This window comes from Protopterus annectens, chromosome 7.part0, assembly GCF_019279795.1.
Source record: "Protopterus annectens isolate FY-2018-M chromosome 7.part0, PAN1.0, whole genome shotgun sequence".
In the NCBI taxonomy this organism is placed as follows: Eukaryota; Metazoa; Chordata; order Ceratodontiformes; family Protopteridae; genus Protopterus; species Protopterus annectens.
The window spans coordinates 1,935,472,846-1,935,487,489 of NC_056739.1; the positions used below are offsets into that span (position 1 = coordinate 1,935,472,846).

The following is a 14,644-nucleotide window of genomic DNA, read 5'->3' on the forward strand; positions in this document are numbered from 1 at the left end:
CTTTTGAACCTGCAGCTACATCTGAACTGAAGTTTTTGTCCTGGAAGACTGCTTTTCTGTTGGCCATTACTTCAGCTAGGAGGGTATCTGAACTACAGGCACTCATGGCAGTTGAACCCTTTTTGATTTTTCATAAGGATAGAGTTTCCTTGCGGACTAACCCTACTTTTATGCCTAAAGTGGTTTCTAATGTGGCCTTGAACCAGTCTATTCATTTGCCTACTTTTTATGCTGATCCCCTAAATAAAGGGGAAAAAGTCTTGCATTCTTTGGATATCCACAGGCAGTTACATTACTATTTGAACAGAACTAAGGAGTTCAGACAGACTCAACAGTTATTTGTTTCCTTTGCCTTGAATTCATAAGGGAAAGCTGTTTCAAAGCAGACTATTTCAAAGTGGATTGGTCATTGTATTGCTTTTTGTTATTCTCATCATGGGAAGGATGTTCCTGCTGGGATCAGACCTCATTCTCCTAGGGCTACTGCCACTTCTACTGCTTTTCTAAGGGGTGTAGCTACTAAGGATATTTTGGAGGCAGCTACTTGGAGTTCAGTACACACTTTTACTAAGCATTACCATCTCCCTCTTTATTCCAAGTCCAGGGCTGGGTTTGCCACTGCAGTTTTGCAGGGCATGTTAGCAGCTCCTAATGCTTTGTAGTTTGCCAGCCTCCCTTTTCCTTTGCTTTGGGATTCTACCCACAGGTTATGACTGCAGCAATGTGAGATGAAGAACATAGTACAGTTTTGTACCTACCATAAATGTAGATGTTCGAGGATCCACATTGCTGCAGTCCAATTATCCCTCCCTCCTTCCCCTCTATAGTTTGTGGTTGCTGGGTTTCTTTTTGGGGATTCTCTTTTTTCCACACTGATGGTTGTTGGGCTTTTACTACTTTAGTTTTGGCCTTCATTTTTAGGCCTTCTGACATCTGGGGCAAGAAAGACTGAGGATATGGCATCGGTCATGCGCTTAAGTACTACTACGTACTGACGTCAGCTCTGGGCGACAATGACCGACGCCAGCCTAGCTCTTTGGTATTCGGGCCGACCGAGGACAGCGGACTACCCACAGGTTATGACTGCAGCAATGTGGATCCTCGAACATCTACATTTATGGTAGGTACAAAACTGTACTTTTTTGGATACTGATGACCCATACCCTCATTCATTTATGAGCTGGTCCTCTCAGCTCCAGACCAAAAGGTGTTGCTTTTGAGGTACAACTCTCAACCTCTGACCATAAAATATCATGGCGCTGGCTGTTAAAATCATGGCATACAATTAGAAAGGTGACCACTTCCTTATTTTATTTCCAGAACTGAAGGCCTTCATATAGTAGAACCCCTAATGGTAGCAGTAAAGAAACTTTGGATAGGTTTAGTTTAGTAATTTAAAGAGGTGTGTATTCTAAAACAGATTTTTAAGTTTCTGGAAAAAAAGTAAGTCTAGGGACCATCATGCAACTCTTATACAATGGAGAAGTTTGTGGTGTTTTTTAATAGCTGTTTCCAGGTGAAGACTACTCTTGAGCTCTTCCTAATTGTTCATGATTAGTGCTAAGTCAACCATATTTATCAGATCATGAGCTGTCTCAAAATTTCTATGACTAACAGTTAACAGGTAGATCAGTGCCTTAAAAATACTTTTTCATAGCAGTTTTTATCAGACAAATTCTAATTGCCATTACAGAACATAGCCATCAACTGATTTCATCTCTGTCTACTTCATAATATTGCACAATACTTGCATCTCCAGTTACATGGTCATGGCCACTCTACAAGGAGTTCAAACTCCTCTTCTGACACCTCATAAGGTGAAGACACCTACTGAGACTGTAAGTCTTCAAGAAAATGCAGTTGAATTCCCTAACTGTAAGACAAGGAGTACAGCATGATTAGTTCCAGTCCTCAGAATAATGGAACAAATGACGTTCAGGTTGGAATTGAAAATACACATCATCACAAATTATAGCTATCAAACTCATGGGTCATTTAAGGTTTGCTATCTAAGTATTGCATCACAAGTAAAGACAAATTATTGGTGACATTAGATGTGGAAGCACTGTATACTAGTATTCCACACGATTTAGGTGTGGAATTAGGTAGAAGTTATCTCACTATGTATCCAGACATTCCAAAAGTCAAAATCAATACCATTTGTCTTTTAATAGAATTGGTTTTGCAAAATATTTTTTTTTTTACGTTTAATAACATAATTTATGAACAAACAAGTGGTGTTGCTGTGGGGGCAAAACTAACACCAGCATTTGCCAATTTGGTGGTGATTGCCTAGGAAGTAGAGGGTGTTGAAGAAATTAAACATTTTTTCCAATGTACGTTATATTGACGATGTATTTTTTGTATGGCAGGGGTCTAGTTTGCAACTAGATGTCTTTTTAAATTAAATTAATGCTAGTAGCACCTTTTTTGAAATTTACTATTTCCAGTATTGGAACTGAGGTGCAATTTTTGGACATTCATTTATCTATGGATGTAGTGAGTGGTTCCTTTAGTTTGAACATTTATTGGAACTGGACACAGAAATAATTATTTAGATTTCAATAGTGAACATCCATTTTTTTATGAAAATAAATATTGTGAAAGGACAGTATATCCGACTTTCACAAATTATCAGTAATGATGTCACATTTGAGAAATAATGTATTTTTCTGAAATAATTGTTTGTGGCAATGAACTATCCTGTAGCCTTATTGGAGAACATCAAGAAGGAAGTTTTTAATCTTAGGTCGACCAAATATCCACCTATTTTAAATAGTGGGTTTCCCAGCACCAGGTTTGTTTTTCAGATAAAACATGAATTAAGGTTTCCCTTATGTATTAGTAGGGAAATTGAAAGTATTAGTGAGGTGATTGGCAGTAATTGGTCTGGAAGGACAATTTAGTTAGAGTTTTAGGGGCTCAGCCTTTGTTTTGTTACAAACAAAAACATTCAAGAATTACTTAGAGGAAGGGAATGTTGCAAAAAGGAGTAAAGATTCTTTCACTGGTATGCATAAACATGGAAGATATAATGTATGTAAATATAGTTTTACTGGTAAAATATTTTAACTGCACATTCTTTTAAAATAAATATGTACAGATTCTTTAACTGTAGATCCAGGAATGTTATTTATTTAGGAATTTGTAGTTCATGCACTTGTTTTTACATAAGCAAAACTACAAGGAAATTGGGTGAATCCATTAGCAAGCACTATATTGTAGTTAGAAACAAAAATGTAAAGAATGCTACTGCGAAACCCTGTTTAGTATTTAAAGGGTTTCATGAGCTTAAATTTGTGATTTTAAATCAGGTACATAATTTTATTGGTGAAAGCAATATGTTTTTAGAGTATAAAGAATTACATTGGCAAATTTGGTTCAGGCAGACGTATTTCCAGGGTTAAATGAAGCACTTAATATTAAATGTGTTCTCAAATGGATTAGATAAGGAAATTATGTCATAAACTAATTTGTTGTTCATTGTATTTAAAAGTATGTAATTTTATATTTAAATATTTCTGAAGAAATCTTTGTTATTAAAGAGACAAAAGCACTCAAAGTTATTGTGTTGGTCTGGTTTTGTTCCATCTTTTGCACACTTGACCAAATAGATTGCGTGTACCTATCAAATTATATAATATTTCAAAGTATTTTTGAGAAACGTCTCTGCAGTATTCCAGTGACTAAGCCAGGCATTCTGATACCATAATCCCTTTCCAGAAAAAAAGTGCTTACTGCATCAAAATAAGCAACCAATCAATGTACTCCAGTTGACTTCAACAAAGTTAAGCCACATAAACTGTAACAGACTAATAGTAAGGATAGTATGTAACAAATAAGGTAAAACATACTGTAATTACACCCTGTAGTCAAAAGTCTCTTCTAAATAACCATCCAGTAGAGCATGAATTCCTCAACAATAGCCTACACAGTAACAATGGCTCTAGTGAACACAAATAAATTCAAACTGTAGTCATCTTTAGGAGTGTGGGAAATAACATCTGTGAAATTTGTTTTCTGGATCCATCTTAAAGCACATTTTTACAATGAATGCAAGCAGTCTTGTTCATTTTCGTAGTTTTGCTAAGTCCTTTTTCATCCTTTCTGGCTACCTTTTCCATTTATTAAATCTGTTGCAAATCAGGATGTACTCCAGAAAAATGCTTTCTTTATAAATGTACTAAAAACAAAAAACAAAAGAAAAAACGTTAAAAAAGTGGGAAAACAGAAATACTTAGCAGACATGGAAATGATCATTTTGTTTCTTAGTTCTTTTTATGAATTATAGGCATACAGAGTATCACACAAGCAACAATTTATCTGTGACCTTGATTACAGAAAGAAGAACACATGATAAAACAATGGTTGGATGGTGGTTTCTAGGTCACACGTGATATAAAAAGGCTGCTTCTTAGATGCAATTAGGTGGGTTGCTAGGAGAAGCTGTGCTTCCCTTCAGGGCACACACATCTAGGATGGAGAGTAGATTGCAGGTATCAGTCTGTGAGAGAGGAAGGGAGAGATGGAGAGAGAGAGAGAGAGAGAGAGAAAGAGAGAGTGAAGATTTCAAAAGTAGTGTCATGGCATCTGTTGTTACATAGCAAGGAGGTAAATAAAACACAGTGACAAAAGAACAATGAAATATTGATACGTTTTATGGGAGGATTGTAAATTTAGCACTGAATTGAATCCAAATGGATATAACAGCCATAGCAACTGTCTGTGCTATCCTACATAATGTCCTTTTTCCAGAGGGATGATATCATGCAGTTCCCTTAATACAGAAGAGGTAATAAGAGATCTGGGGACCCAGGTAGATAGTAATCTCGCCTTTGACAATCATATTGCCAAAGTAGTTAGGAAATCCTTCTATGTGGCCCATCTAATTACTAAGGGGGTCGCATCTAGAAATAAAGAGGTTATACTGCCCCTCTACTCATCACTCATCAGACCCATCATAGAGTACAATGCCCCATTTGGGATGCACCTCACAAGACACTTCCAACAGCTGGAAAGACCACAAAAGCACCTCACCAAGAGGATTACTGGCCTCAAACATATGTCCTATGCAGCCAGACTGAAAAAACTCCGGCTGTAATCAGTGGCATATCGCTTACTCAGAGGTGATCTCTGCATGACTTACAAAGCCATGTCCAATTCAGAAGTGATGGACATGCTCCACCTAAAGAAATCCAAGTCACTGCGAGTCATGTGCTCTAGTGAGCTAAACCTTGCCACAACAATAAATAGAACATGCTGGAGGGATAAATTCCTGTCACAGAGACTCCCCATGCTTTGGGACAAAATTCCTAACTACATTAGGCAGAGCCCCTCACTAACACTCTTCAAGAGAAGCCTTGACGAGTAGATGGGTAACAGAAAATACACCCCTGGGATCACTTCATTGGCTCTGCTTGACAGAGGATCAGTTAATTAATCAATGGGGCAGCGATGGCTAGGCTTAAAAATGCCCTCGGGTCAGTTAGCCTAGTACCTACGTATGAATTTATGAACCTATGTAAAAGTTAAAAGCATTGCTGCTTTGTGCACGGGAAATACTGAAACCATACCTCTCAATCTCTTACAGCAAGAAATCTGGGAAAAGCCATAAATAAAAGTGGGACAAAAGCCCAAAACTAGGGACAATTCTTTAATATTGTTCTTATAAACCTAGAAAGTTGATAGAATAACATTTTTTTTTCTGAAGGGTATAAAGTCTGAAATTCAAATATCCATAATTATTTTCTAACTTCAGTCTTTAATGATTTGCTGCTAATTTGCCAGAAAAACACAATTGTATGAAAAACAGATTAAAACTATGGGGCAAAAATCTGGGAATTCTGCAGAAATCTGCACAGTTGAGAGATATGACTGAAACAGTGTACGTCATAATGCACCCAGATATTTGATCTTTACTCAGTGCAACCATAATGATCCAGGGCCCTAAGGATAGCTTTTTAGAAAGAATATATAGAAAAGGCTTATTCCTAGAGTTAATCATTTAGTGCTGGTCAGAGCCAGCATTATAAGTTTAAGTTAACTTCTTGGGTACTTGGAATGATAGAGAGGGAAGGAACATAGTTTTAATTTCTCTAAAATGACATGCATCATAAAATCCATGGCACTGCAACATGAAACAATAAATAAATGATGAGAGGTGGCAAGCAATGGATAAAACGAATGGCTTAGCTACCCATTTGCAGTGGTTAAGAAGAAAGGCCCTGGAAGCCTATGCAGGAAATAAAAAACAATTCAAATCTTAATTAGAGGCAAAAGGAATAAACAGTATTCAATTGAAAAGAAACAAAGGATCAGTTGGGATTTATTGCTTTTTGCATAGTATCAATTTTCTATCCCTCGCTGTACTTCTGGTAGATACAAACGTGTTAAGACAGACTGATTTTGCACCTGACTCCTTCTAATTCTGTCATAAAAATCATTGTCTGCATAATGTTTTCATGCACTTAGCATCTGTAAAGGCCTTAAAGGCCTTCAAAGATTTGTGAATTACTCATCTTGATTTTTTTTAATCGGAAAAGTATTTTGGAGAATATTAAATGAAAAAACAAAACTATTTTTGTGCTTATATATTAACTTACCAAAAATGTTCACGTATGCCTTGTGATATATTTAAAGGTTTTTTTTTATAATATACATTTATTTGGAGCACAATATTACAGTGTACATGTATGCTGATTTAAGCTAATATTAGCTCTGTTTATAATACATTTAATTCTGCTTTCTTTTTCAGAACATGGTGCTGAACAGGATTAAATGAAAAAAGATTAAAAGGTCTCCATTTATTTCAAGCATCTTTAAAGGGCAACTGTTAATACCACTGCTATTTCAGTAAGCTACAAATCTTTTCAGAGAAAAACAAATTGTCTGCTAAGCCTTTTGGCACATAAAAATATCACACGAGAAAGCACAGTACTGCAAATGATTAATATTTCTAACAAGGCTATATGTAGCACATTGGACACTGTTTTGCAATACACAGAAGTTTACAATATTCAGTTAACTGGAGCATTAGCTAATACTGAATAAGTTGGAGAGAATATGTTTGGGTTACTGATCCCAGCACAAGTACCAAAGTAAAATAATTCATCTCATGGAAGATAGATACAGGAGTAACTTCCAACTGCTTTAAGGAGCCAAACATATTTCCCAGGAAGTTAGAAGACAAAACAGTGATCACATAATGGATGAGTACTCAAGATTCCACAAAGGTAACTATGAGGGATATTCATCACATGATGGCTATGGTAGCTATGACCCCAATCAGGATGAAGATGCACAAAGTGATGCGACAGAAGGCCATGATGAAGAGGATGAAATCTATGAAGGGGAATACCAAGGCATCCCCCATCCAGATGATATTAGGGTGAAAAATAAAGCTCTTGCAGTTGCTGATGAGTACCGGGACCATGCGGATCTAGTAGCAGAACGGATGGAGGATGAGGAACAGCTTGCACATCAGTATGAGAATATTATCCAGGAGTGCAGCCATGGTCGTTTTCAATGGACTCTCTTCTTTGCTGTTGGCCTGGCTCTAATGGCTGATGGAGTGGAAGTGTTCGTAGTGGGGTTTGTACTTCCCAGTGCTGAAAAAGACATGTGCTTGACAAGTTCCAATAAAGGAATGCTAGGTAAGAATTGCTGTTTGCATGTAACGTTTTATACATCTGTGCAAGTCATGTTTTGAAAAATACATTGGATAATTATCCATTCTGTTTACAAGTAGCTGGAAGGTAACAGAACTGTTCAGACTGATCGTATGATTACCCTTCTACAAAATACAATAATAAGTAGCTGATATTTTTTAAATGTTACTGTCATTATTCTACAGAAATACAGCAGAATTTATTTTTCAGTGTCTTTGAGCTTTGGTAATATAGTCACTAGACGTATACAGTAATTCAAAATATTGTATACATTTCACAAAATAATTGTTTCCAATGATTGAGTGTGCTTCTTGGTTACACAGATGCACAGACAGCATGCTTAGGAGACTTCGACCCTTCATTTCTTTTTAACGTTAATTAACATTGAAAAAGGCAGATAGCACTAATGTTTCCCTGACCACAAATATAATATATGTCTTAAGGAAGACATGTGGCTGTGAAATAAGAATCAGTCTTGTACAATTTTCTCAGAAGAGGCACTCTGGGTTTTTTAGATAAAATGAAACAAATTATTAACAATGTTATGAATTTTAGCAAACCACCAAACAAGAATCAAAAAATTCCTAAGATCAGGCTACTTGAGGCTTTCTGTTCCTGTTCATATACTAAGGTTGTGACAGATGTCAGACTCAAACAAAATGCTGTTATAGGATTAGCTTATAGGTTCATAGATTCATAGGTAGGTATTAGGCTATCTGCCCGAAGGCATTTATAAGCCTAACCGGAATTGTGTTGACTTTCGCTGCCCCCTTAGATTAGTTCACTGTGCCTCTGTCCAGCAGAGCCATTGAAGTGATCCCTGGGGTAAACTTTCTATTTCCCATCCACTAGTCACGGTTTCTCTTGAAGAGTGTTAGCAAGGAGCTCTGCCTAATGTAGATTGGAATCTTGTTCTAGAGCATGGACAGTCTCTGGGACAGGTATCTTTCCCTCCAGCACGCACTATTTATTGTTGTGGTGAGGTTTAGATCCCTAGAGCATGTGGCTCGAGGGGATATGGTTTTCTTTAGGTGGAGCATGTCCGTCAATTCTGGGTTGGACATGGCCTTGTATGTCAGGCATAGATTACCTCTGAGTAGGCTATGCAACCGAATACAGCTGGAGTTTCTTCAGTCGAGCTGCATAGGGCATCTGTTTGAGGCCAGTGATCCTCTTGATGAGGTACTTCTGTGGTCTTTCCAGCTGTTGCAGGTGTCTTGTAAGGTACATCCCAAATGGGGCATTGCATGATGGGTCTGAGTGATGCACAGAGGGGCACAATGACCTCTTTTGATCTGGATGCAAACCCTTTTGTGATTAGGTGGGCCACATAGAAGGATTTTCTAACCACTTTGGCAATGTGATTATCAAAGGAGAGATTACTATCTACTTGGGTCCCCAGATCCCTTATTATGTCTTCTATATTTAGGGGACTACCATTTATGTGGTAGTTTGTGGGTACTTTGTTTTTTCTAAAGGGGATGACTATGCACTTTTTTGTATTTTGCTTGAGGCCATGGTTTTGATACCAGGTATCTGTCTCAATGAGACCCTTTTGGAGGATGTCTGTGTCAGCCGGAGAGTCAATTATAGCCCCTAGTTTGCAGTCATCAGCAAACTTGGTCAGCCATAGACCTCCTGTGCTTGCCTGTACCTCTGAGAAGTATATGCTGAACAGGAGGGGTCCTAGGACTGAGCCCTGGGGAATGCCACTTGTAACCGGTTTAGAGTCAGACCTAGCTCCCACAACTCTTGCCATGTGGGTTCTATCCATGAGCCAGTTGGCAACCCATCTCATGACATAGGGGTTTATGTTCAGCCTCTTAAGATTTGTCACAGTGTATACATTATTTATTTATTTTTTAATCACCTATCTATATGAGCAAGAGAGCATTTCCAGTTCCTAGGTTCATAAGATAATACTAGGCTATTGATCCAGAGGACCATAGGCACCCACTGGCATGACTAATTTATACATAGTTTTAACGCCTTTCAATGAGGGCTTGAGGAAAATGACCTGAGGTGCATTTATGTTTGCCCATCCATGCTTAAAGAGGATCAGAAATATTCTCTATTTTATATCCAAAGAAAGTCTATTCCAGAAAAGAGAAATTCTCTGGGATATACATTTACCTCACCATCAGGTTCCATTTATGTTTTGGTGGACGTTAAGATCTATCCTGAGTTGGTGCTTAAGGTGTTAATAGTTTTTAAATGAATCCTTTGAGGATATGTAGGCTTGAAAGGGGTCACCTATCAAGAATCTATAGGAGACAGAAAAGAGAAAGAGCACTTTAAGGCATTCCCAGTAGCTCAAGAAAGTCATCATTTTCATTATCTTAAGCAGGAAAAGCTGTGGTCTCACAGGCTGGGTCATACGCCTAGATAAGTACAAATCAAAGAGGTCATTATATTCCATTATGAGTCTGATAAAGGAGGACTAGAGAAGGATAATAACTGCCTTAGATCTGGAAGAAATCCCAGTAATGATTAGTTTTGCTAGATAAAAGGATATCCTAACAGTAGTGGACACATGGTGATAAAAGGATAGTTCATTTCTAAAGGAAGTGCCCAGGTCCCTAATGACTGATTCACCTTTCAAAATGGTATCACCTATTTGGTAAGTGCATGGGTGCCCAGCTTTGACAAAGGTCACAATGCTGCATTATTTGGCATTTAGTTTTAGGCTGTGGTCTGGAGACCACCTATTGGTGACAGTCCCTCCTGAAGAATCTGGAAGTAATATGGGGACTTAAGGACCCCATTTACTCCAGGACTGACCTCTGTACTACTGATAGTCAAAGACAGCTCCTAAATACTTTATCCCATGCATGGGTCCCCTCAATTTATCTGTGGTATAATCCCAGTTATCCTTGCTATGGGTTAACATATAATGATTGACTATGAGATGGATCAGGCCAATTTAACACCAAATGGGATAGGTTAATTTAAGCACCAAAAAGGAAATTGGTGAGGCTTAAAATGGTCTGCAAGAGCAGCTAGCCTTGTACTTACATATGGATCTATGACATCTCCAGGTTTGTAGTCATCTGTAAACTTGTTCAGCGATAGGCTGTTGATGTCAGACTCAACATCAAAGAAGTAAATACCAAAGAGAAAGGGTCCTAGAATCACTCCGTGGAGGATACCACTGATAACTCTATTCATTTTGGAGAGAGCATCCTACTACTAATAGATTGGGTTCTGTCTTCTGTTAGCCATATTGTTATCCAGAAAGTTACATAGGGGGTTGAATTATGTTTGTTTAATTTGTCAATAATGACAGAATGTGGGGTTGTATCAGAGGCCTTGCCAGAGCCAGATAGATAGTGTGAGCCACTTGGCATGAGTGTAATGCATCACTGACTTGCCCAAAAAGCCCATCAGTTTCTGCCTTAAAAAAAAAAAACTAAACTGTCTTGGATTCAGGTCTTGTAGACTGCCTATATCCTAGTTAATAAATTCCATAGCAATGCATTAAATTGCTTTGCAGATAAGGCTGGTGTGGTTGATGAAGCTCACGGGTCTATAGTTTCCTGGATCAGTAGTGAATCCTCCTTGTGGAGCAGGATGATTACTGAAGTGTTTTTTTTTTTTTTTTTTTTTCTTAAGTGAGGGACCAAGTGTTTAATCAGTTGGTGAGGTGCTCAAATAAAGAAGTTGGAGAGGTTGCAAAACTGTGATTTGTAATCTCTGATATACTGAATGAGTTGCATTGATGTATTATCACTAGGTGTAATGTATTGTGAATATTTAATATCCAGCCTGGTAGAACCTCAACATCCACCATCATCTAATAGATGTGCAAAAGAAGGCTGCCTGCACCAAGGAGTTTTGCATATTAGATGAATAGGCTGCATATTAGATGAATAGGCTGTCTTTAATGAGTAGAGACTAGTAGAAAGCCTAAATTAAATGGGCTGTACTGAAAGGACCACTGCAGGCAGAAACTAAAAAGCATACCTGCACGCATGCACATATAAATATATATACCGCACACTTACCCTACCTGCACCCTAACTCACTTACCCACCCCTAACCCCAAGATCCGACACTACCGCACACTCACCCTACCTGCACCCTAACCCTAACTCACTTACCCACCCCTAACCCCAAGGTCCGACACTACCGCACACTCACCCTACCTGCACCCTAACCCTAACTCACTTAACCCACCCCTAAACCCACAGTCCCTCACTATCGCACACCCTACCTGCACCCTAACCCTAACTCACTTAACCCACCCCTAAACCCACAGTCCCTCACTATCGCACACTTACCTGTCCGCTCCCTAACACTAAATCCCTCACTCGATCGCACACTTACCGAGTCCGTCGGGTTCTCACCTTGTCGGTCATCTGCGTTGTCGGTGTTTTCGTCCCGTCAGATTCCGTGTCGGCGAAACGCGTTGTCGGGCATCTGAAGGTGACCCATATATATATATATATATATATATATATATATATATAATTACACACATTTATGTATAAAACTACACACACGTACACACACGCACTCACACACACACACACACACACACACACACACACACACACACACACACACACACACATATATATACACATGCACACGCACACACACACACACACACACACACACACACACACACACACACACACACACACACACACACACACACACACACACATACACACACACACACACACACACACACACACACAAACACACACACACACACACACGCGCGCACACACATACACACATACTGTATATTAATCTTGTCCACGAAATGCAGATTTGCATGCACCAAACTAACTCATTAATAGATGCATAGAGGCAGCTGTACCCACCAAGAAAAAGTATAGAACTAACTCAAAAACACTCTACCTTGTAAAATCACAACATCAATAGCCTGTATAACAGAAGAATGAAAATCATGGCAAAAATTAGGACGCGCAGCACGCAGGAGGATAAAAGCACTCTCAATAAACTAAAACAGTTTAGAGTACAAATAAAGTCTATGAAAGTCAACTGTGACTTAAATTTGGCCTCCCAGGCCAACGACAACCGCAAGGCATTTTATAGCTATGTCCATAACCTCAAAGTCAGTACACAATTGTGAGCAGAGCTCATTGTTAATGGATCCACCTATACTGAGCCAGAAGTTACAGCAAACCAATTGTCTGACAAATTCAGCTCCAACTTTACGCCTTTCTCCCTCATAGCCTTTCCTCTGTAAATTCCATCAAATATAACTCCCTTTGCTATCACTAGGGAACAGATCTTTAATGTTCTCTCTAAGGCCAAGAACACTGCATCAGTGGGTACAGACAATATCCCAGGATGCCTTCTAAACAGCATGAAACATGACCTATCAGGTCCTCTGAAATTGCTATTTAATTGTAACCTCCAAACAGGCTTCGTGCCTCATGAATGGAGAACAACAACTGTCATCCCTATGCTCAAAGGTAGGCCATCTACAGACACTGGAAACTACAAACCCAAAAGTCTCATTTGTCTCATATGCAAAGCCATGGAAAGAATAATCATGGAAATCATCAGTAATGACATAGGAAACAGCCAGACACTGGACCCAACCCAATTTGGTTTCGTCAAGGGCAAGTCATGCCTACGCAACCTTGTGGACTTCTTTGAGAAAGTCAGCAAAGCAAATGATGAGGGCAAAATGGTTCACACTGTCTGTCTTGACCTAGGCAAGGCATTTGACACAATACCTCACTCAGGCATTGTTAACAAACTCAAGAAATTAGGTATAAACCCTTATGTTACCCAGTGGAGAGCTAGCTGGCTCTAAGACAGGAGCCAGGATGTTAGAACTGGGGAATCAACTTCTACAGTAAGGCAAGTCACAAGCAGAGTCCCTGCTGGATCAGTCCTGGGATCACTCCTTTTTGACATTTACTTCTCTGAAGTCAAGACCAATGTGAATGGCGTTTGGGTGATGACTAATTTTGCAGATGATTGCAAATTAGGAATGGTCATAAAATCCCTCACTGACACAAATGTTCTCCAGGAAGGGCTGACACAGACAAATAACTGGAGTCCAAGCCATGGACTAACACTAAATTGCCAAGAAATGCATGAGTATTCTTAAGGAAGTCATCCAATCCTGATAACTATCATACTGGCAACACACCCCTTAGAGTTGACCTACTAGTCAGGACTTGTGGACACACACAGAGAGTAGCCTTTGACCATCACATGTCTACAGTAGTGAGGAAATCATTCTGTGTTGTGCAACTTATAAACAAAGGTATTGGCATTTAGATCCAAAAAAGTCATTGTTGCACTGTATTCAGCATTCATCAGACATATCATTGAGTGCAATGTCCCCTTTGGTATGTACCTAAACAGGCGTATCCAACAATTGGAATATCCACAGAGAATACAAGGCATAAATAACATGTCCTATGCAGACCACCTCAAGGTTCTTTCCCAGTATTCTGTCTCCTGTAGGCTGTTGGGGGGCAGCTATGCCTAACATACAAGGCATTGTCAGATCCCTACCTGATGGACCTCCTGAATATCTACAAAACAAACAGCACTAGAATTACCCAGTCTAAAGACTTAAAACTTGCCTGTGATATAAATAGGACCTGTTGGAGAGATATGTATGTATTCCAGAGACTACCCCATCTATGGAACAGGCTCTCCATCCATGTGAAGCAGAGTTCCTCCCTAACCCAATTCAAGTGTAACTTGAACAACTGGATGGGGAACAGGAAATTCATCCCTGATTTGGCGCCTATGACTCTAATGGACACAGACAACCTGTAAATGTTTCATCTCCCAAACCTCTGTTCACACTTATCAAGGATACCAGAACTTGTCAAAAATTTGGAATGCATGGCTAGACTTAAAAACACCCTTGTGGTCATGAGATTAGTAAACACCTATGAACCTATAATTCAGGAATCATATGGCTTGTATTATCTTAACAATGAAGCATGAGACTGAGTAACTTTGAGAAATTT

General features: G+C 38.9%; 1 protein-coding gene across 3 annotated transcripts in view; it reads left to right on the top strand.

Annotated features, from left to right (window-relative positions):
- SV2B (synaptic vesicle glycoprotein 2B) overlaps positions 1-14,644 on the top strand; it is a 1,975,281-nt gene that overhangs the window by 924,544 nt on the left and 1,036,093 nt on the right. For all 3 annotated transcript variants that reach the window (XM_044078366.1, XM_044078367.1, XM_044078368.1), the window contains one exon: positions 6,755-7,652. In XM_044078366.1, the coding sequence (XP_043934301.1) occupies positions 7,205-7,652 (448 nt within the window). In that variant the 5' untranslated portion in view covers positions 6,755-7,204. The remainder of the gene's footprint in view (positions 1-6,754; positions 7,653-14,644) is intronic.